At 43.9% G+C, this 23913-nt stretch overlaps 1 protein-coding gene across 1 annotated transcript; it reads left to right on the top strand.

The window, feature by feature from the left end:
• Positions 1–946: 946 nt before the first annotated feature.
• Positions 947–22144, top strand: OPRK1 (opioid receptor kappa 1). The gene is made up of 3 exons (XM_061122809.1): positions 947–1203; positions 15020–15372; positions 21612–22144. The coding sequence occupies exons 1-3, from the start codon at positions 947–949 to the stop codon at positions 22142–22144; spliced, it is 1143 nt and encodes a 380-aa protein (XP_060978792.1).
• The last annotated feature ends 1769 nt before the right edge of the window (positions 22145–23913 follow it).

Raw genomic sequence — 23913 nt, 5'->3', positions numbered from 1 at the left:
AAATTACCATTTTCCTCCTCACCCGAAAGCAGATGTGTTCTGAGCACTAGGCCGGCAGCAGAAGTAGACACACTGTGAGGAACACTGGTGTCCACTCTCACTGGACAGGCGCACCCTTCTTGACCCTAAGTCTGAATCGCCCAGCGGTTCACAGTCAGGCACCGGGGAGGCCGGGGGCCACGGACGGAGGCTGTGCTCAGGGTGAGCCGGGGGGCGCGGGGCGGGGGGCGCGCAGCCGGGTAGGCGGGGCGGCAGGGGCGGGGTCGGGAGGGGAGGGATGTCTGGGGCCCGCGCGCACTCGCGGCGTCCAGCAGTGTTCAGCCGCCGCCGGTCGTGGGAGCCGCGCGCGGAGTGGCGGGGACGCGCTCGGGGGTTGGGGGGCGGCGTCGGCGGCCAGAGCGCGGGGTCCGGGTCTGAGAGCTAGCGGCGCGGGGCTGCGGATGCGCTGCGACCCGCGGGCTGAGTGGGATTCGGGAACGCTGGGTTTCGCGAGGTCCAGCATCGCTGTTCCGCTGCGCGCATCTCCCGAGCAAGAGGTGAGCCTTGGGATTTCGCAGCGCGGTCCTTGGCAGCGAGGGCTCTGCGCTGCAGGGGTCTCTTGTCCCTGGGGTCTCCGGGCCGCAGGCTGGGGACAGTTCCTCCCGGGAGCCGTGCCTAGGAAACGGTGGGGGTTTTCAGGCACCGGGGCACAGGACAGCGCGCTCTCCGCCCCTCCTGGTACCCGCGGCGCGTCTGCTGACCGGGGTGGCACCCAGAGAGAGGTCCGTGCCCCTGTGCCGCCCCGGGGTCTTCCGGCCGGGGTGGGCGTCGGCGGGTCTGGGGCCCCCGGCACCGCCGCGCTCGCGCGCTGGCTCGCACGCGGCCAAAGTTGGCTTCCCGGGTCCAGTCGGTTCTCTTGCCCCCGCAGGTGCCGCCTGTCTTCGCACCCCTGCCGCAGCCGCCGGACATGGAGCCCCCAGTCCAGATCTTCCGCGGCGAGCCGGGCCCCACCTGCTCCCCGAGCACCTGCCTGCCCCCCAACGGCAGCGGCTGGTTCCCCGGCTGGGCCGAGCCGGACGGTAACGGCAGCGCGGGCTCGGAGGACGTGCTGCTGGAGCCGGCTCACATCTCCCCGGTCATCCTGGTCATCATCACGGCCGTCTACTCCGTGGTGTTCGTCGTGGGCTTGGTGGGCAACTCGCTGGTCATGTTCGTGATCATCCGGTGAGCGCGGGGTCCCGGCGCGCTACACTGGCCGCAGCCGGAGGGAGGGTCGGGCTGGTCAGCAGGACGCGCGGAGGGACGCCAGCAGGGTAGTGGGGACCCCATTCCTTCCGGGCTCCGGAGAAGCTCAGAGGGCGGCTTCTTCGAAGTAAGATTTCCTAGGAGACGTTTTGCTATGGGACTGCGAGGTTCGCACAGGACGAATCGAAGCGACCACAGGTGACTTGAAGGTTTAAGAGTGACCCTCCCCTGCGCCCCAAATCCCTGCAGAAGGCCCTTGGGATGGAGATAATGGGGTGTTCCTGCAAGGGACAAAGTCAGTGTCTCCTGAGAAGGAAACTAGCCTGGCCTTCTGCCTGTTTGCCTGCACCCGTTTGGAGAACTTTGTTTTGCCCTTGGCAAATATTTCTTTAGATAAAATTCACACCCACTCAATGCCCTGAAGAGAGTTCAGGATTTCCTGTGACTCATCAGAATGGTGTTGTGGTTTATGAAGCAAATCCAGTGTACTATTTAGGTATCCACATGTGAGCCTTTTAGTACTGACATGCCATCTTATTTGTTTAGAATGCCAGTCACTTTGGGACCTAAACCATCTAGTATTTGTCTCCTAAAGTGTGGGTGCTGAAGGTTTCCAAAAATTGTTTTGCTTTTTATCTCCCACTGTGGGAACTGGAGCTTTCTTTTTATTGTTCTTTTATAGGCACATTGAAGTCAGTTTGCAATAATAAATACCTAAATATCCGCATATATGCTAATTTTCTGGAAAGCGAAGTGATTTCTATTTTGGCCTCTCATAACAAAGGAAACAAGAAAAAAAAAAAACACAGAAATCCTACCATTGTCTGGATGCCCTCTGAGAAGTTTCCCTTCCAGGGAGACTTCATGCTTTTCAGCTGCACATTTGAGAGTGAATACAAAGATGAGACGTTCCTGTGAATAAAGGAAGGATGCAAGTCACTCTGCTTAGAGGCATAGAAAGGATGAAGAACTAATTTTTTTTTTTTTAATCTTGACTTTAGGTTTGAAACACACTCTTTATTTATTATGAACTTTAAAGACAGTATCTGCGGTAGTTTCAAATACCTGTTTCCTTTCTCTCTCTCTCTCTGACTTGGGAATGTCACCTCTTTTATCCTCATCTGTGTTACAGAACTGAAAACCATCTTTTAAGCCTCCAAATACATATTACAAAGCTCTTTTCACCTACATTTAGTGTCTATAGCTTGGTGACCTTGCTTTCCACAATTGCTTATTGCCTTCCACTGGACTTCTATCAGTGATGAGTACAGGCTACAGAAGAAGTAATATTTTACAAGCAAATTGTTCTTCCAAATCATTAGTAATTTCAGGGCTGCTTTCCATTAGAGAGAAGATTATAGTAACCAAGAGAAAAGAAAAGACAGGTGTACTCTAAACTATAATTAAAATTTCTAGGAGATCTTTGCTACAGAGGCCGTTGTTTTATAATAAAACATTGTTACAGAGAAAGGGGATGCCAGGAGCAAACCCACTCTATTCCTGCTTCATCATACTTAAGTGCTTGAGTGAAACAAATACATCTTACTGTCACTTGAAAGAGAACTTGAAGTTTTTGAGTTTGAGAGGGCTTTTTAGTTGTTCTGTAACTCTTTGTTTAGCCCTGCAGTCTAGGATTAAAAAGAATAAAGAATCCTAAAATATGTGAAAAGAGAACTCCACAGGGAGCATTAGACATGTCAGAAAGAAAGAAGAATCATTGTAGATTGACTAGAATTTTTAAGATAAATACAAAGACATATAAGTATAAGCTAAATATGTCTATATCAAAGACATCCAAGACTAAAATTTGTGAAAAGGGGATACATTTAGGTAAAAATATAAAAAGAGTTATAGAGTTCATGTAATAATATTATCCATGTGCCCACTCCATTTGATAGTAATTGAGGAGTGAAGAGTTCTATTATCATCTTGGAAAGCCAAATATCGAAACAGTAGTTGGCTTAAATCTATAGCAAAGAGCATTAGGAAGCATTTAGAATTTGTTCAGACTGATACAGGGCCAGAGAATTGAAAAATAAAACCTCAGAAGAAAACCTGATGCACTTGGGTTTATTTTGCTAAGGCGAAGAAAGGACTGAAGGTTGGAGCCAGGCATCAGATGCTATGTGCTCATCAGAACTCAGAGCAGAACCAGAGGGTGGAGTTCAAGTGCGGTTTTTGTGATTGACCTTGGCTGAACAGTGTCACTTGAAAAGATGGAGGGTCACTTTTGAAAAGGATGTTATTTTAAAATATTGAACATGCAAAAGGGTCCTCGTTGAGTCATCTAGGAAATCACCCTAGAGATGGAATTTAGATGCTCGGATGGCGGGGCAGGTGCAGGTCTGGGATGGCCATCTCAGACCTGGGAGGACGTGAGGGTTGTAGAAGAAGCATTGACTGTTTGTAGACCTGCCTTACAAATAGCTTTTCTCCCTTGAGCACCTGGAATGTCATCCAGTATCTTCTGAAGATCATCTAATGTTTCAAGGATTTTCCTCCTTTAATTGTAGCAACTGCTATAGTTGCCCAGTGTTAGGGTTCTGTAACCTTTCACTGTGAACGCCTTAAAATTTAAGCACTGCAGCCTCCCTCTCTCCAGGTATAGGGGTTTGTGGTCCTGGCGCAGGAAGGTCTTACCTCAGCCCTTGATTCATGTCCTTGGGTCCCACCAACACCCTGGGGGTGCCCATGGTGACCTCAGGGTCCTAACCCCATGTTCTCTTCACCTCTCCTGTGCAGGTCACCTGCAGTGAATGCTGTGATGCCCACCCAGCCCACGCCTGGGACATTGCCAGGCAGCCCCACCTCTGATACCTTATATTCCTTTCCCCACCCTACCCACAACTTCCAACACATATGGCTGTCTCCTCCCTTGGTGAAAGTGATTAACATTTAATGAACACCTTATATATGCCAGACTGGTAAAGCTGCTTGGTGGTTGGTGGTTTAATTGCTAAGTTGTGTCCGACTCTTGCGACCCCATGGACTGTAGCCAGACAGACTCCTCTGTCCGTGGGATTCTCCAGGCAAGAATACTGAAGTGGGTTGCTATTTCCTTCTCCAAGGGATCTTCCTGGTCCAGGGATCAAACCTGCATCCCTTGTGTCTCCTGCTTTGGCAGGCAGATTCTTTGCCACTGGAGCCATCTGCAAAGCCCATGGATATGTTTCCCCATACCCATTTAACAGATTATGTTCCCTTAGCTAACGTCCTCTCTTCCTCCTGTCTGTCTTGGGTAAACCTTTTGGAGGAATAACCCCTGCCATCGCTTTGGTGTCATCCACTTGAGTTTCCTTCCTGATGCTCCTCTCTCAGACGTGTAGGTCTCACATCCCAGGTGATGTCTCAGGCTGTCCCTCAAAGTCCATGGGGATTCAGCATGCTGGAGCAATTTCACCTTCTCCTTGACTTCCTTCCACACACACTGGGTTTCTCATCAGTCTCCATCACAGGCTTCTCTTCCCTGATGTGTCCTAAATAATTGTCTTTTCCTGAGCCTTCTTAGCTTTCTTTGCCCTCTCTTCATGTTAGTTAGGATTCAACCAGAAAAGCAGAACCAGTAGCAGATGTGTGTGTGTGTAGGGGTTTACTACAAAGACTTGGCTTAGGTGATTGTGGGGCTGGCAAGTCAGGTCTGTAGCCCTGAGGATAGGTGTCAGGAGAGGCAGAGTGCACTTCCAAGGTGGAATCTCTTCTTTCTCAGGGAAACTGTATGCCCTGCGGGTAAGACCCTTCAACTGATTAGACCAGGCCCACCCAAGTAATTGAGGATCATCTCCTTTGTTTAAGATCAACTGATTACGGACTTTAACCACATCTACAAAACATCTGCAGAGTAGCATCTTGGTGAGTGTTTGAGTATTTGAAGACTGTAGCCTGGCCGAGATGGCTCATCAAACTGACCATCACTCTTGATGGTATCATCCATTCTTATGGCTATAACTGTCAGGGAAATTCTGAACAGTCCTAAACCTGTGTAACTCTCTTTCAACTTATTTGTCCCTACTTCAGACTCATCTGCCCTCCTTCCTTCTGGATGGTTCTATGGGATTGTCTTGTAGGTTTCTCAGATTTCTAGTGAATCTGCCTTGTAAGGCGGCCATAACAAGGACCACAGACTGGGTGGCTTAAACAACAAAATTGTGTTCTCTTGCAGTTCTAGAGGCTGGAAGTCCAAGATCAAGGTGCTGGCAGGTTAGGTTCCTCCTGAGGTCTCTGCTTGCAGGTGACTGCCTTTTCACCATGTCCTCATGTGGTCATCCTTCTGTGTGGACACTCCTACTCTCTGTATACTGATCTCTTCTTATGAGGACACTTGTCAAGTTGGATCAGAGCCCACCCTAATGACCCCATTTTACCTTAATTTTAGCTCATTTCATCTCTTTGTGCTCAGTCGCTTTAGTCACATGCGACTCTTTGACTGTATGAACAGGCTCCTGACAGGCTCCTGTGTCTATGGGATTCTCCAGGCAAGGATACTGAAGTGGACATTTTGTTTGTTTAAAGAAAAGCTTTACTCTTACAAAGGTATGTTTCTTTTTAAATTAAATGTAAGGATAGTGTTAGTGGCTCAGTCATGTCTGACTCTTTGCGACCCCATGGCCTGCTAGGCTCCTCTGTTCATGGAATTCTCCAGGCAAGAATACTGGAGTGGATTGCCATTCCTTTCTCCAGAAAATGTAAGGATAAGCAAGGAAAAATTATTAGAAAAAGTTACAGGAATCATAACAATATTTGGTCCTTGATCTTATAAGTTTTGCCTTTTCTTATTAGTTTTCATTAATTCTTTGCTACCACAATAAAGACACAATAAAGGGATCAGTCTTCTGCTGACCTTGTCTTGCTCGTAGAAGACTTTGGCTTCCCTGTAATTCAGCCTGGGCAGTGTTGGAATTTCCCCAAAGGGGTAACTTTGTAAGGGGTATTTTCCAGATTCTCTCAAATGTTAAGGGAGCTGACTCAGATCATGTCACCTGACGACACGCAGGGAGACAGGAGAGGAGAGGCAGAGGTGTGTAGGCATCATTAACTACTCCCTGCTTCCTGTTCAACTGCAGGCTTACCTTAGGCTTCGATTAGAAAAAAATAAGTATGTAGTAATTTATCCTGATCCTCTCTTGGAATCAGTGCTCAACATTTCCTTTAAAGCAAGCATAGGAAAAATGATTTCAGAAGTTATTTTCAGAAGAGCCTATCTTGAATGTCCTGAAGTAATTTTACTGTTTGACAAGCTCTTAAAAGAGAAAATTGGCTTCACTGCCACTGTTTATATGAATTAGCTAAATGGGACTATTTCCTTCCGTGTGGGACATCTGGTCACGGAAGCCCAAATCTTCATGGAGCTGTTTCAGAGATCAGAGGCTGCATGGCTGCTTAAAAAGGAAGGAAGGAGGAAAGGAGTAAGGAGGGGAGAGAGGGAGAAAGAAAGAAAGAGAAAGGGGAAAAAAACAGGAAAAAATAAAAAGAAAGAGAAAAACAAGCAACGTGGTTTTCAGGTACAGAGCTCCTAAGATTTAACAGACTCAGGCAAAGTTGTAGTCTTCAAAATCACTTTCGGATGGTGTTGCTGATACCGTTTTCTTGGCACCTGTCCTAGAGTTATTTTTAGGAGGGACTGACTTCTCACTGGGAAATGGCAGCCTCTATCCGTTTTCTTTCCAGCTATGTCTTTGGGCAGCAGGCAGCATCTTCATGAGAACTGGGCAGTTGGCATCTCCTTCTCCCTAGATTAACCTGTGGAGACACTCAATTGCTGCTGTCCTGCTCCATGGGAGACGTACCTCTGTGCTCAGCGAAAAACTGAAAATCGTATGTCTGAAGGATGGTTTCCTTTCTAAGATTTGGCTTCTGTGTTTCAGAGGTAGAAGGATTTACAGGCTTTATAAAACACCGGGTTAACAAAATATGGTTTCAGAATAACACTCATGCATTCCTCAACAGAAAGTCAGCCAGTGTATTTTGTTTGTTTCTCTCTTTGGCGGGGATGCTGGCTTATATCTTAGATAAAGAAGACTTACATGAGAAGAATGGATTTTAGGAGTAGGGATAATGTTGTAAAATGCTTATGCCTTTTTATTTAACTCACTCCACTGACCAAGCAAGTCAGCATTTAAATGAAAAATGAGAAAAACATAAAACATGTGGATGAATTGAGATACCCCAAAGGAACTGGTCTGAAGTTGAGCAGGGAAGCCTTCAGACTAAGCATGGCTGGAGTTATGTGCCTTTAGAGATAGGTTGTAACAAACAGCAAATTTCTGAGATTCTGTTGAGTATTAACTCTTCTAACTTCACAACACAACTCTAACCTCTGCTTTGCTGTTTTCCACCTAATGCAGGGGCTCTTCCTTCCCACAGAAGACAGAGCAGGAGAGTGACTTGGTCGCCTCTGGGTGGCATCCTGTGGTTCACCTTAGCTAGGTCAGTTGTCGGTATAAAAACAGGAAAATAATTCCAGAATTCTACATACATCTAGGTATCCAGAGAGTTGTACACTAGGAAACACTGCATCAGTCATTTGAGATTCGTATTAATAGTTTTCTACCTGTTGGTGTTGTTTGGTCACTAAGTCGAGTCCGACTCTTTGAGATCCCGTGGGCTGGAGTCCACCAGGCTCCTCGGTCCATGGGCTTTTGCAGGCAAGAACACTGGAGTGTGTTGCCATGTCCTTCGTGATCAATACTCACCCTGCGTGCACTGCTGGACGCACTGGACCGTTCAGGATGCACTGGACTGTGACTTCAGGGAGGGGAGCAGTTCCTGGGGCCCCGGCTAAGGCAGTGAAAGCACTACTTCAGCAGCGCCTCCTCCCCTACCCCTCAGCACCCTGAAGGACAGCCCAGCAGGACCTGAGGAGGTGTCTGTCTGCCTTCTGACTGCACCTCACTGCCAGCCGGGTACCTGCAGTCCCAGGAGTTGGGGCTGGGCTTTTGCTCAGCTTGTGGTACAGTTTCAGGGGCCTGATACCTACATGAATACGATGCCTTTAGAATACTATTGATTGAGGCTATTTCAAAGTCAGATAATTGGAGAAACAGCAGCTTAATTTCCTTTTTTTTTTTTAAATCACAAGCTACTGCCCTTTAGTAAAGAACCATAATTTCAGTAGTAAACAATCTAAAAGGATGTTTAGCTCATGAACTGGAAATCTGGAGAATTTAATGAACCGGAACCATCTCAATGAACTGGAAATATCTGGAGAATTTAATGAAGCAAACTTATTATATTTTTTAAAAAGTTCCCCTGAGAATTTGCATTGATACAGCTGTCATGTCTGGCTATTTTATTTTACTTTTTCAAACTTTATTTATTTAGCCAGGTCACATGGCATGTGGGATCTTGGTTCCCTGTCCAGGGATTGAACCCACGCCCCCTGTGTTGGAAACACAGAGTCTTAACCACTGGCTCACCAGAGAAGTCCCCAGTGTCTGGTTATTTGAAACATAAAATCTAGAATGCTGTGTATCTGGAACACATCCCAGGAGGATGAATACGTCATACAGAGAAAAGATGCTGAAGCCTGCTCTCACTGTGCTGTTCCCCCGCTGCTGGTTAAAGAGGGGTGCCTCCTCCCTGGGCCTGCAGGGCCTCCCCTTCCTGAGTTTGGAGTTCAGGCCTTGCATCTCCTGGTCCAGCCCCGGCTTGTGGGGTAGCGGCCAGCTGCCCGTGGGGCAGGTCACACTTATCTTTTCACCAGATCAGCGTTTGTTCAGGTGCTTTCTGTTGGCCATTAGGTATTTGCTGTATTAAAGGAATCTCCCCAGATAAATGGCCAGTAGGGTGTTTGCTTCTTCGTGATGTTGAAGCCGTGATTCTGTGTCTACTCAGAAGGCTCATATTTTACTTTTCCCAAGGTCTCTCGAATTTGAGATCACTCACTTCCTCGTCACTGAGTTCCCTCTCCTGAAAACCACGGGCATTGCTCATAGAAAAGCTGGAACACCATAACCTGTATGATGGCCTTTGTCTACCAAGGGGTCAGATGCTGTGTTTTATGTTGGTGTTCCCTTCTGGCTCAGGCCCTGCCTCCTCATGTCAGGTGCTTCCTCCCTCACGAGGTGCAGTTAACCACACTTACTGGAATGTCTTTCAATCTTTAGCTGCTGGAAGGAGCGTAATTCAGAGTATCCTGTCATTTCTCTGGTACAACTTCTGACTCCTTAAGAAACTTTGGAATATGGCCCTGAATTCCTTTACTCATTAGAGATTAGATTCTCCTCCTGCCCTCAATCTTTCCCAGCATCCGCATCTTTTCCAATGAGTCAGTTCTTCCCATCAGGCAGTCTGTTCTTCTAGTTCGTGTTACAATCTTGACTCAATTAGTTTAGAAGATCCTGGGGGCAGGATCTGTGTAAACTTGTTTTTCAGTCGCCTCAGTGTCCAGGATACTGCTGTGTATGGAGGAGGTGCTGAGACTTGGTGTTGAAATGATGAGAAGATGCGGCTGGGGAGGGAGCATGAGCCAGCTGAAGAGGCAGAAAGGATGTCAGCTTGGTGGACGAGGGCAGGGAAGAGAACCACAAAAAACTGAAATCCACAAAACTGAAAAGATGTCTGTGTTTAAAGATATATGGTGATTAGCCATCAAGATTTTATTATGCTACACCAAAGCTAAAAAGCAGCTCCTGATTTTAAAAAGCCTCATTTAAATTTAAGGAAAAATACTGGGGCAGCACACCTCAATAGTAAGGGATAGTAATGCCCCAAGAATGAAGTCTCTACTTGGACTGTCTGCACCGGGCAGGTGCAGGGCAGGACAGGAAGCTGTGAGCCTGCAATGTCACAGAGTCAGTTCCTCCTGTGAGAGCCATGCTCTCCTAGAATCTCTGCCTGGTGATATTGGTTCCTGAGAGCTCCACAGATTCCTTTGTTCCCCTTGATATCACACCAGCGTGTATGGCTGCCAGTTTAGAAGCCACTCAACAATCCTGTCTGACGAGGAGCATGCTAGGCAGGCCTTGAGTTCATGTGTGATGGGGAGATTCTAAGCTCCCGGGGACACCATCCATGACCTTGCCCTGAGCTGACTTCCTCATGGATGGCACCCTGGGCTCGCTCCTGATCCTCTTTCTGGCGTGCTTCCCTCATCCCACCGTTGTTTCCAGGTTTGTGACACTGGCAAGTTTAGTGGGTACAGCCCACACACTTTGCTCTCTTAATGCCACACGCTCCTGTAGCGTGTATGCCGAAAAGTGCAGCCGCCCGCTGCCAGCCCACCCCCAGCTGCTCCACACAAGCCAAGAATTCCCACTCACACAGTGCCATTTTACTTGACAGACTTGTGAGTCTTTGTCAGGCAGCATGGATGAAATGGAAAATGATTTCCTATCTGATTGTGGTGAGAAAGCTTACTCGTTTATTTCCACTGGCAGACAGATAATAATTGAAATAACACATGCTGTTCTGTTCTGGTTCAATGCAAACAATACCCATACCCAGGGGCTCAATCAGCTTGTCTTTGAGGTTGGGGGTAGTCCTTAAAATCCTGTGTTCACTGGATGCAGTCCAGTGGAGCACATGAAAGACTTAATATATATTCCTTGTTCTCATAGTCTATTTGTTGTGAATACTTGTACCTGTTGAGTTCTCCTTTACAGGGTTGTAGGCTTGTAAGCACATGTCTTCCAGAACCCTGGAGTGGACGCTGAGCCCTGCTGCCCCCTCCATGTCCTGCCACAGGGCCCCTCCCTCTCTGACACTAGAAAAATCAATTTACTCTCCTGAGTCTACTTTCTTCAGCCATATTAGGGAAAAGACATCCCCTGGGCAACTCGAAGAGCAGTTGTTGTGAAAATCAAATAGGATACGTGAAGTCAAGTTATGAAGTTATGAAGTGCTGCAGAGATGCAAGAATGTGGGCATGAGCTCAAATCCCTGGGTCTGAGTTCCTGCAGTGCCTCTTCTAACCATGCGACTCTGGAGACATTTACAACCTCCTGCGGTTCTCAGCGTCTCCTTTCTAGAGTGGGGATGCTGGTACCCACCATGCAGAGTCGCTGTGAGGACTGAGTGGGGTACGGCGTGTGGCGCGCACAACAGAGTGTGACTCAAGGAGTGTTCGGAGATAAACGGTTATTACGATTACTGTCACGAGCATGATCCACCCCATGCTCAGACATTGGATGTCGGCAGATGCAGGGGTCTCCACGGCAGGGGCTGCCAGCATCTCCCTCTGTCCCTGGCAGACGCCTCTGGCCCTCAGGCTGTAACAGAGAGCCCCCACAGGAGGTGTATGGGCAGAGCTTGTTTCTTGGGGCGCACCAGCTTCTGCTGCAATTAGTTAAATTGCGATCAGTGTCATTTATAGACGTCTTTGTTGCAGGTAGTCATCTGTCTCATTCTGAGATCTGATGACAGGGTTTGAACTCTTTGAAAGTTCAAGCCTTAAGCAGTTTCACACATCTAATAAAAATATTTTTGAAAAGCTCAGGGCAAGTTATCATCCAGCATTTTTTGACTACCTAAAAGACACATATGCTGTTTTATTGTAACTCATGTGTCTTTCCATTCATGATGTGCTAGCACATAAGGTTGCAGCCTTCATTTTTACTTTTATCTTTCCTATTCAAGCTGAACTGGGTAAATACTATCAGAGGTGTTAACTACAAACTGTGTTCCCTTCTGCTTCCTCTGGTAATTGGTAGCTTCCACCCATATTAGAGCAGGGAGAGGAGCTGGATGCATGAGATAAATTCCAGACAAAATCCAGATCAGATGCCTTCCCTTGGTTATCTCGGGACCGCTCTGAGATAAGTGTTAAGTTTCCCATTCCAGGGTGGGGAAACTGAAACTCAGGGTTCTTAGTGACCTCTCCAAAGTCTGTCAGTTGGAGGGAAAACTAAGGACTAGAACCCAGGCCCACCTAAATGTGAAAGGCAGAGAACATCAGTCTAACTTTGCAAAGATAGAGGAGAGTATCACATTGCAAAACTTGAGGGCGGAAGTCACAGGTGTTTCTGGTTCAAGTCTTTGCTAGTATTAGTGAATGCAAGAGTAAGAGGCTGGGTTGTAAGATGCATTTTTCAAACATAAAACTGTATTTTTAAGAAGACGGCATTTATTTATTTATTTATTTTTAATTAAAAAATTTTTTTTCATTTATTTATATTAGTTGGAGGCTAATTACTTTACAATATTGTAGTGGTTTTTGTCATACATTGACATGAATCAGCCATGGATTTACATGTATTCCCCATCCCGATCTCCCTCCCACCTCCCTCTCTACCCGATCCCTCTGGGTCTTCCCAAGTGCACCAGGCCCGAGCACTTGTCTCATGCATCCAATCTGGGCTGGTGATCTGTTTCAGCATAGATAATATACATGTTTCGATACTGTTCTCTCAAAACATCCCACCCTCGCCGTCTCCCACAGAGTCCAAAAGTCTGCTCTGTACATCTGTGTCTCTTTTTCTGTTTTGCATATAGGGTTATCATTACCATCTTTCTAAATTCCATATATATATGTGTTAGTATACTGTAATGGTCTTTATCTTTCTGGCTTACTTCACTCTGTATAATGGGCTCCAGTTTCATCCATCTCATTAGAACTGATTCAAATGAATTCTTTTTAATGGCTGAGTAATATTCCATGGTGTATATGTACCACAGCTTCCTTATCCATTCGAAAAGACGGCATTTAAACAGATAACGTTCCCTACTGGCTCAGATGGTAAAGAATCTGCCTGCCATGCAGGAGACCTGGGTTCAGTCCCTGGGTTGGGAAGATCCGTGGAGAAGGGAATGGCATCCTACTCCAGTGTTCTGCCTGGAGAATCCCATGAACAGAGGAGCCTGGCGGGCTGCAGTCCATGGGGTTGCAAAGAGTCAGACACGACTGACTGACAAACACACCCTCCTACACCATTCATAGGACTGTAAATGGGTGTAGCCACTGTGAATAATGGTATAGAGTTTCCTTAAAAAATTAGAGCTACCATATGATCCTGCAGTCTCACTCCTGGGCAGATATCTGGAGAAAACTCTTATTTGAAGAGATACATGTACCTCAGTGTTCATAATAGCACTATTTATAATAGCCAAGGCATAGAATCAACCTAAATGTCCACTGACAGATGAATGGATAAAGAAGATTTGGTTTATATACACAATGGAATATTACTCAGGCATTAAAAAAAAGACAGCACAGACACAATGATCAACAGATACCATTGATAATACTTTATAGTCCAAGCAGAAGTCATTTTCCGTAATCAGCTCCTTATAAATAACCTTCCATTAAACTCAGGGCCCTAATATGGAAAAAAGTCTGGCTCCCTGAAGATACATGGGACATGGTTGAATTAATTGTGATTAGGTCCACAGCCCTGAGGTGTGTAGAAAATCATTTACCTGTGGATTTCCTCACCATATCTTAGCATCTGGCCTCAGAAAACCTGCTGAGGTAGTCTGGAACATTTCCTGCCCTATTGATCCCTGAGGAAGCATTCTCTAAGTAAAACAATCTTATTAATTCAGTTTTAGTAGAAGAGGCAATTTGTTTTAAACATCATGTGAAAATGGAAAGAAGTAATTTGGGCTTAAAGGCAATCTTTCTGACTTATTTTGAAATCTTCTGTTCCCTCAGTTGGAAGATGAAACACATTGTATGGTTTATAAACCTCTCAAGGGGAAAGTGAAAGGAGCAGGTTTATTTCTCACATACCATACCCGATTATGTTTCATACTACACTGTGTATAAGAGAACTAAACCTGTTTTTTTTTTAACATAACACATTTAAAATTAACAGGTGTAGGTCACTGGTTAAAAAAATCTACACTTAGTTGTGTTGTAGTCATTGAAATGGAATTATTAAAAAAATAAAAAACCATTTAGATTTTCAAAAGACATAATTACAATGACTAATTTCTCAAAGTAATCTTGAGGAAAAGTTGGGTATGTTTTACCTTTGTTTTACACAGTGGAAAAAAAAAAGTATTAAAAAATAATGATTCCTCTGGGAGGGGGGATCGGGATGGGGAACACATGTAAATCCATGGCTGATTCATGTCAATGTATGACAAAAACCACTAGAATATTGTAAAGTAATTAGCCTCCAACTAATAAAAATAAATGGAAAAAAAAATAATGAAAGCCAAGCAATCCTGTGTAGAATTAAAATGTTAGTCACAAAATAAAGACCTATATGACACACAAGTTTGTTGACAAGATCTATATGTATATTCATCCACTTGTCTATCTATTCTCGTTTCTTTTGTTGTCGTTGTTTTTAGTTGCTAAGTCATTTCCAACTCTTTGTGATCCCAAGGACTGTAGCCCGCCAGGCTCTTGTGTCCCTGGGATTTCACAGGCAAGAGTACTGGAGTGCGTTGCCATCTCCTCCCCAGGGGTTCTTCCTGACCCAGGGATTGAACTTGCATCTGCTGCATTGGCAGGCAGATTCTTCACCACTGAGCCACCAGGGAAGCCTGCTTGTTTCTTGTGCTGTGTTCAGTCCCTAAGCCATGTCAATTCTTAGCGACCCCACGGACTGCAGTATACCAAGCTTCCCTGTCCTTCACTATCTCCTGGAGTTTGCTCAAGCGTGTCAATTGAGTCAGTGATTATCCAACTCATTTCTTTCCCCTTTTACAATTAAATAGATTTTGGAACAAAGCACTAGAATAAAAGCTAAATAAAGTTGGAAATATTTGCCCATTTTTCTACTACCCCTGATGTCTGGATGATAAATACATAAAGAATAAGTGGATGAAACGTTCAGTAATCCAGAGAAACATTTACCTCATGAGTATGGCATGAAGATGGAAAGAAATGATCTTGTTTCTTATCTCTTAGATACACAAAGATGAAGACAGCAACCAACATCTATATCTTCAACCTGGCTTTGGCAGATGCTCTGGTGACCACGACTATGCCATTCCAGAGCACGGTCTATTTGATGAACTCCTGGCCCTTTGGGGACGTGCTGTGCAAGGTGGTCATCTCCATCGACTACTACAACATGTTCACCAGCATCTTCACCTTGACCATGATGAGTGTGGACCGTTACATCGCCGTGTGCCACCCCGTCAAGGCTCTTGACTTCCGCACACCCCTGAAGGCCAAGATCATCAACATCTGTATTTGGATCCTGTCTTCATCTGTTGGCATCTCTGCCATAGTCCTTGGAGGAACCAAAGTTAGGGAAGGTAAGGGTTGCTGTTTCCATTAAAAAAAACAAAACAACTCTGTGGTTTATTTTGTCATTGTCCATAAAATAAAAAAAATCATTGGCGTATAGCTGATTTTTTGAAAAATTACTGAAGTGTGGTGTAGTTTCAGGTGTACAGAAAAGTGATTCAGCTACATTATTTCATTTTTAGAATGTAGCTTCTAGTTATACAGACTCTTAATTTGGGAATGAGTAGGACTCATGTATAGGAGAAAAGCCAAAAGCCAAAAGAAATATAATGCCTAAATTCATGGAAAATGAGAAAGAAAACAATTTGCATTCCTTCCTTCGCCTAACACAAGATGGGATGATGGCGTGGCCAGGACACAGACACCATCCTATCCCCTACTTAGAAAGTGCTTGTGGAACCTGGAGGGGTGAGGACAAGTAAGGAACCACAGGCATGTGGATTTTTAAAATACAATTTTGTCGCATCCTGACAATTCTAAGATACACTTCGCACCTCTTTTTCCTCCCTAAAAATGGTCCTAAGTCATTAATGTCACAGGCTGCCTCTTCACCCTTTTTCCTAAGGGGTTAATTTCCATGGCAGCTTTACTTGGTGGTTGTTGTTCAGTCACTAAGTTGTGTTTGGCTCTTTTGTGACCCCGTGGACTGCAGCATGTCAGGCTCCTCTGTCCATGGAATTCTCCAGGCAAGAATACTGGAGTGGGTTGCTGTTTCTTTCTGCAGGGGATCTTCCCAACCCAGGAATCAAACCCATGTCTCTTGCATTGGCAGGCGGGTTCTTTACCACTGAGCCCTCAGAGAAGCCTTCTTCTGAAGGTAGGTCATTCAAAATCAGGTTCACAGTGGATGATAGTACAGATGAGCAAAGCCATCAAACTTTGGACTCATTGCTTTTCACCCCATGCAAACAGGACTTGATGTTTTCTCTGTATTTCCAGGGCAGTGCTTCTAACTCTGGGATACGTGTTAGAATCACCTGGAAGTTTACCTTTAGAAAAACCCTGCTGCCTGGGTCCCTCTCTGGAGGGTTCAGTTTAATTGATCAGAGGCACAGTCTGGGTGTCAGGAGTTTTAGGATTTCCCCAGATGACTGACCTACAGCCAAGGCAAGAACTTCTGCTCTAGAAATTTAGCTTTACTTGTGAAAGATAAAGCAATGAAAATATCTTTGTTTTAATATAAATTCACTGAGATGAGAGGAACTATTTATTGCTTTAGTAGGTGTCTAAATGCTTCAGGTTGAGAGAGGTTCTTGATACCTGTGAGTACAGATAAGTAGAGACTTTCCAGGTCGTAGTGAAAAGGCAGGTGCTAAAACCATAGCTTCTCCTGCATGGTACACATTTTTAAATGAAGCATAATCTTTTTCCTTTTAAAATGAATTTACAATGTAAATACTGCAGATGCTAAGCTATAATACTTGATACTTGATTTTAAGAAATGCCAAGCTTTACTAGAGAAGAACTTTAAAATATGATTAATTCCACTAATTACATCACAATATTTTTAATTTAATTACTATTTACTGTTCATTACATTAATATGATTAATGGATATGAATTTAAACAAACTCCGGGAGACAATGGAGGACAGAGGCGTGCTGCAGTCCACGTGGTTGCAGAGAGTCGAGCATGACTTAGCAGCTGAACAGCAGCAACAATTACACACAGGATTTTGCTTCTTCATGCACACAACACATGAAATAAAACTGCAGGAAACTCTTCTGAGCCTTAGGGGTTGGTGTGTAATAACTTAGGTTCAAAAGGAGATGCTCCATGAATGTGAGAAGACTGGGGTTACTAATAAAAGAAGAGAGATGGTTTTTCCCAGGGCAAATAAAGAATTGATTTTTACATTTCACGTTATACCTGTTGACTTAACCACTACTCCTGTAACTGTTGTCAGAAAATGACATTCTCGAGGAATTGGGTTTCAATTAGGTTTTTTGAAAGGAAATAAAGATAGATGCAGGTTTTCCTGGAAGGAGTTGCTGTAGATGAACGTGTGCAGATGTGATGGAAGAAAAGAGGCACCAGTGTCAGCAGAAGATTAGTTTCTGCAGCAAATACAGGAGGAAGTGAGAAAACTAGTCTTGTAGGAGGGCTCCATCCTTTCCATGTGTCTTTTATTTTGTAAAGCACACTTGTATTATGTGATGAGAGATTGTCTCCAGACCCGCTAGCCTGCTCATTGTGGTGTGCTGCAGACCGAGAAGAGTCCTTTAAGTCATCTCCATGCTCTTGAGTCAGAGCTGACTGGCATTGGTGGTTCACAGAGTCACGTTTGTGGAGAAAACTCGCTGAAAGGAGCCAGGCGTCAGTGCATTAGAACACAGCCACCTGGACAGGAAGTCTCAGCCAATGCATCTTAAATGCTTGGGTGCATCCATCTGGCACTTGACTTTTCTCGCAAGGAGGCTTTTCTTTAGCCCCAATCTCTGTATCTGTCATCGGTCTATTCAGACCAATGTCTGTGTTTTCAGATTCAGTCTGGTAGGTTGTATGTTTCTAGAAGTGTACCTGTTTCTTCTGAGTTGTTCAATTTGTTGGCATATAATTGTTTAGTGTCGCCTTTTATGATCCTTTGTATTTCTGTGTTATCAGTTGTGATGTCACCTCTTTCACTGATATTAATAATTTTTCTTGTTTGAGTCTTCTCTCCTTTTTTCTTAATGTAGCTGAGGTTTTGTTATTTTTATTTTAAAAAAAAACAGCTCTTTTTCTATTGTTTTCCTAGTCTCTATTTATTATTTCTGATTCATTCTTTCTCATTTCTTTCCTTCTACTAACTTTGGGCTTAGTTTGTTCTTTTTCTAGTTCCTTAATGTGTACAGTTAGGTTTTTTATTTGAGATCTTATTTTTTTCTTCATGTAGCTATTTATCATTATAAACTTCTCTCTGAGAACTGCTTTTGCTGTATCCCATCAGTTTTGGTATATTGTATTTCTTTTTCATTCATCTCAAGCAATTTTTTATTTCCCTTTTGAGTTCTGTTTCCACTCCTAGGTTTTTAAGACTATGTTGTTCAATTTCCACATATTTGTGAATTTTCCATTTTTTCCCTGTCATTGGTATCTATTTTCATGTAGTCAGAAAAAATACTTGATATGATTTTGATCTTCTTAATTTGTTAATTGCTCCATGTCCTAACATATGATGTATGTGTGTGTGTGTATATATATATATACATTTATATATATATATATATACTGTAGAATATTTCATGCACACTTAAGAAGAATTTGTCTTCTGCTGCTCTTGAGTGAAATGTTTTGTGTATGTCTGTTAAGTTCATTTTATTTTTAATTTTTTCAAATCTGCCATTTCTTTATTGTTTTTCTATCTGTATTATTTGCCCATTGTTGAAAGTGTGGTATTGTATTCCCCTATGATTACTATATTTCTATCTATGTCTCCCTTTAGTTCTGTGTATATATACTTTGTATATTTGGGTATTCCAATGTTGAGTTCATCGTTCAGTCACTAAATCACTACTTAAATGATTTAAATCATTAAACATTTTTGAGTTCCTACTACATGCAAGAGAAAGCTGATCCTCAGAGTTAAAAGATGTCCCCAAATTAAACATCAGCCCTTATGTTGCCTTGATTATCTTATTAGGTTACTCTTCCATAATAACTACTGCACTGAGTCCATATTTTCAAGGATTTCCATGTGGTATTCATTTGTTTATTTAACAATTTATTTTCCACAAACACCATATGTTCCTGCCTCCTTGTGTGGCAGTAATTGGATATTATTCAAGGCAAATTGGGTCCCTACCTTAAGATAGTTTACATTCTGGATAGAGAGAAAAACATTGGGAAAGGCAACATATTATTACGAAGAGCTACTGTCTGGTTTCTCTCTAGCTTCTGTCTTTGAATAATGATAAAAAATACAATGAGTATAGTATGCTGCTGCTGCTGCTAAGTCACTTCAGTCGTGTCCGACTCTGTGCGACCCCATAGACGGCAGCCCAACCAGGCTCCTCTGTCCCTGGGATTCTCCCGGCAAGAATACTGGAGTGGGTTGCCAATTCCTTCTCCAGAGTATTAGTATAGAGGGAGAATATAAATTTCAGAGAAGAGGACTATTCAAATGGATCCACCTGTGTAGAAATGTCTTTTTTTATAATTTTATTTACTTATTTTTGGCTGTGCTGGGTCTTCATTGTTGCATGGGCTTTTGTCTAGCTGTGGCAAGCAGGGGCTATTTTCTAGATGCTGTGCACAGGCTTCTCTTTGCAGCGGTTTCTCTTCTTGCTGAGCACAGGCTCTGGGGCAGGCAGTCTTCAGCTATTGCAGCTCTCGGGCTCTAGAGCACAGGCTCAATAGTTGTGGTGCATGGGCTTAGTTGCTCTGCAGCATGTGGGATCTTCCTGGATCGGGGATTGAACCCGTCTCTCCTGTATTGGCAGGTGGATTCTTTATTACCCAGCCACCATGGAAACTCTGTATAAATGTCTTTAAAGTGACATTCAAGCTGAAGTCAACCACAAGAAAGACACTGCTGGAATACACAGAATTTAAGCAGGAAAGAAAAAAACCTTCAAAGAAGCCAGATTGCAATGTGCCATCCTAAAAGTTGTTTAATAAATAAATACATTTTGAACCATGATAATAGTGGTGAATTTTCTAAAAGGTGATTTTAACTGTTCTTATTCCCATAAATACTAAAGCAAAAACTAAGAGAGGTGCTTGTTTGTTTCTTTTAGCTTTCCTAGTAATAGTACTTAGGACAAGGGCTTTTTAGGGAATCAAAAATTATAAGTTAATCTGGGAGTTTTCATTTACTATTGGAAGGTTTGATCTGACATTTTGTTGATAAAAATGACTCTGAAATAGTCATCTTCATTAGTTGGCTGAAATGATTATATTCTTTGTGTTTTAAAGCATGCCTAATTGAAATTCTAAGATAGATTTTGTTTTACAAAGGGATATATGATTAGGAGCACATTAAGATGTTTTAGAAAACATGATTAATAGAGCTGTTTCACTGTTTGAAAAATATCCTTGTGCTATTTTTGAAGCAGATTTTCCAATGTCAGAAGACAAGTTTTCATTATAAAAAACTACAGCTTAGTATCATTCACTGTTTCTTTATCTGTAAGGAAGAATCAGGGCAAAAAGAATTTAGCCTTCTCTGGGCTCAGTGGCTAGAGCTTGGGGCGGGTGGGTAGCCTCTGGGAAAATACTCTAAAAGGTACTTGTTCAGAGTCTCTGCTGTTTCTAATATTATGGTCACTCCAAAGAGACTGCTGTCCAGCAAAGAACAGCAGAGCAAAATAAAGTCATTTTCTAAGTAATCACATATTTATTTTCCCTGTTACAGAGTCAACGTTGGCAAAAGTAAAAGATGTGTCTGATTCATGAATTTCCTTGAAGATGATAATGCTGACTCTCTTCTTCCTCCTCCCCTTTCTTCTGTTTTCTTTCTCCCCCTTCCCTCCTCCTCCTTCTCTTTCTTCTTCAAAAGTTTCCTCATGTTTCAGCAGTGCTTTTAATCACAATAACCACCACTGGTTCTATTAAATCACAGTAACTGGGTGATATTTAGACAAATTTTGTTTACATGCTCATGGACCTACATAGTGATTTCCTGTAAACCACTGAAGGTTTTTCTGACAAGTTGGCTTTTGTCAAGTCGAATGGCTGGTTTTGCAATATTTTATCATTTATTGCAGATAGGAGAAGGAAACGGCAACCCACACCAGTATTCTTTCTTGGAGAATCCCATGGGCAGAGGAGTCTCGTGGGCTATAGTCCATGGGCTCGCAAGAGTTCAACACGACTTAGTGACTAAACCACCACTAGCTTTTATTGCCAGAGCCTTAGATGTGGGAGAATTGTTAATACATGGGCATGCAAGTAAGTACTCCTGCTGTAAATTAACAGTGTAGCTCCTGAAAATAATCAGCATCAAACCAGCCTCCACAACTAGATAATTCTTACTGCTGGATAATTCGTACTGCTAGATAATTTGTACTGCTGGCTAATCTCATTTACTCTGTAGCAGTGTGTGTGTTACAGTGAATGGTAACCTTTCTGACTTCATTGTTCTATGTGTGAAAAAAAGGATGGTAATACACATCACCCGCATTCCTAGCTTGGTGATCAGCTTCAGGTAATATCACCTCGCCATAATCGGACCTTTGTAATGGAAGGTATTGAAATCCACATTTGAAACACTTGGCGGCCGCAGTGATAACGGATTTCCCCTTTGTGGCTTTGTCCCCTCCCGCAGACATGGAAGTCATCGAATGCTCCCTACAGTTCCCGGACGACGACTACTCCTGGTGGGACCTGTTCATGAAGGTCTGTGTCTTCGTCTTCGCCTTCGTCATCCCCGTCCTCATTATCATTGTCTGCTACACCCTCATGATCCTGCGCTTAAAGAGCGTCCGCCTCCTCTCTGGCTCCCGGGAGAAAGACCGCAACCTGCGGCGGATCACCAGGCTCGTGCTGGTGGTGGTGGCGGTCTTCATCATCTGCTGGACCCCCATCCACATTTTCATCCTCGTGGAGGCCCTGGGGAGCACCGCCCACAGCACGGCCGCTCTTTCCAGCTACTACTTCTGCATCGCCCTGGGCTACACCAACAGCAGTCTGAACCCCATTCTCTACGCCTTCCTTGACGAAAACTTCAAGCGGTGTTTCCGGGACTTCTGCTTTCCCATTAAGATGAGGATGGAGCGCCAGAGCACAAGCAGGGTCAGGAATACCGTTCAGGATCCTGCCTACGTGAGGGAGGTTGATGGGGTAAATAAACCAGTATGACTAGTCGTGGAGATGTCCTCTTATAGTCCTCCGGGTGGAGAAGAGTTCAACGATCTAGGATTAACTCAGATTACTACCGCAGTCTGAGATGGAAAGGGAGAAATTTTAACAAACTTTTAGAAATCTTGTGGCTCTGAGATAGCAAGATGCAGGCTGTGTTAGCGACTCAGGTCGGTGGAAACATCAGGGCTCTGGGGATGGAGCATAGGAGATCTGAGCGAGCAGACGCAGCTCCTTCTAGGGCTGAGAACGGTGCTGACTCCCCGTTCCTTTGATGAACCAAGAAATGAGCCTTTTTCTTCTGGCTCCCTACCTTTAGTTCAGGACCCATTCTGCTGAGACTTTCCTAAGCAATGTGGTATCAAAAGCTCTATTTAGGAAAAAGAAAAATGCAGTGATTTCAGAGCTTCCTGGCTCTCCAGTCCAGACACAGCTTCAGACAGCAATGACCCCGGTAAGAAGAAGACCCATATCCAGGGCCCTGCCCAGCTCACTTTATGCTGAGTGGACATGCATTTCCTGCAGCTGCATGATGAGGATTTCAGCCTAAGACCCCACCCCTGGGGTGTCTGCTGTTCACGTGTGGCAGAAAATTATCCTGATGTTTATGAAGTTATTTTAATATACAAAAGGTATTTTCCAACATCGTTTAATTTCTTGAAAACTATGGTTGGTTTGTTTCTAGCATGCTCTTCAGACAGATAACCTCATGATAAAGCATGTCCTGTTGTTAAGAGACACAAAGTGGTTTCAATACCACCAAAAATATGTACAGTTTCATCTGTAAATAATAGTATATGTGCAAATAAGGAATGGGCTTGTCTTCCCACCAAGTGGCTTCCCTGGGGCATGCTGATGAAATCCCGAGTCATTTAGGGCTGATGCAGAGATGTTTCGCTGATGCATAAGCTTTTGTCTGGGATCAGTCATGTGTCACATCCTCTGAGTCCCTGAGCACCGTCAGCCCTTTAACAGGGCTCAGAACTCATATGTTAATGAATCAGGAAATATTTTACTTGCTCCCAGGTGGTAGCCTTGGCAGAATCTAGTTATAAGCAGTATCTCTTTATGAACATGTCACTATTACCAGATTCTCTCTCTTCACGGAAGGAGGGCATCTTGCTCATGTGAATCTTGAGATACTATTTGTGGCTTTTAGCCGGAAGTGAAATTGATCCTAATTGTGGGAGGATGAGGACATTATGTCACTCTTGGTGCTGGGACATAGCTGGCACCGTGTTCCGTGAGGAGCACACCTGCTGAGGATAATACCAGCAGGGAGCACATTTAGGGTAATTTTGCTAGAACTTCCAGATAACGTATAACTTCTTCCTTCTTTCCCCTGAAATTTATGGTTTCGAGGTAATGGCTTTTTCTGCAGCTTGCCTGGGCAGAAGAAAGGGCTAATTTAGAAATAACACCCATCTCTTCTTTAAGCCTGTATGTTAGGGCAACACCCTCTGGAATTTATAGCAATGTGAAACGTTAACTACAGATATCACTACATCTACAGGATCTGTTCACTGTGGACTTTCTCTCTACTGTGTGTACACTCTCCTTTTGGAAATGTACCTTGCATGGGAGGCTTTTATGTGGCTCCAGAATTTCACTGTGACATGTGTGCTAAGTCACTCAGTCAAGTCAGACTCGTTGCAACTCTATGGACTGTAGTCTGCCAGGCTCTTCTGTTCATGGGATTTCCTAGGCAGGAATACTGGAGTGGGTTGCCATTTCCTTCTCCAGGGTTACTGTGATGATGCTTGTGTTCC

Source organism: Dama dama, chromosome 21 (genome assembly GCF_033118175.1).
Source record: "Dama dama isolate Ldn47 chromosome 21, ASM3311817v1, whole genome shotgun sequence".
In the NCBI taxonomy this organism is placed as follows: domain Eukaryota; kingdom Metazoa; phylum Chordata; class Mammalia; order Artiodactyla; family Cervidae; genus Dama; species Dama dama.
The sequence above is the reverse complement of the archived record's forward strand: the minus strand, read 5'-3'. Positions and strand labels throughout refer to the sequence as shown.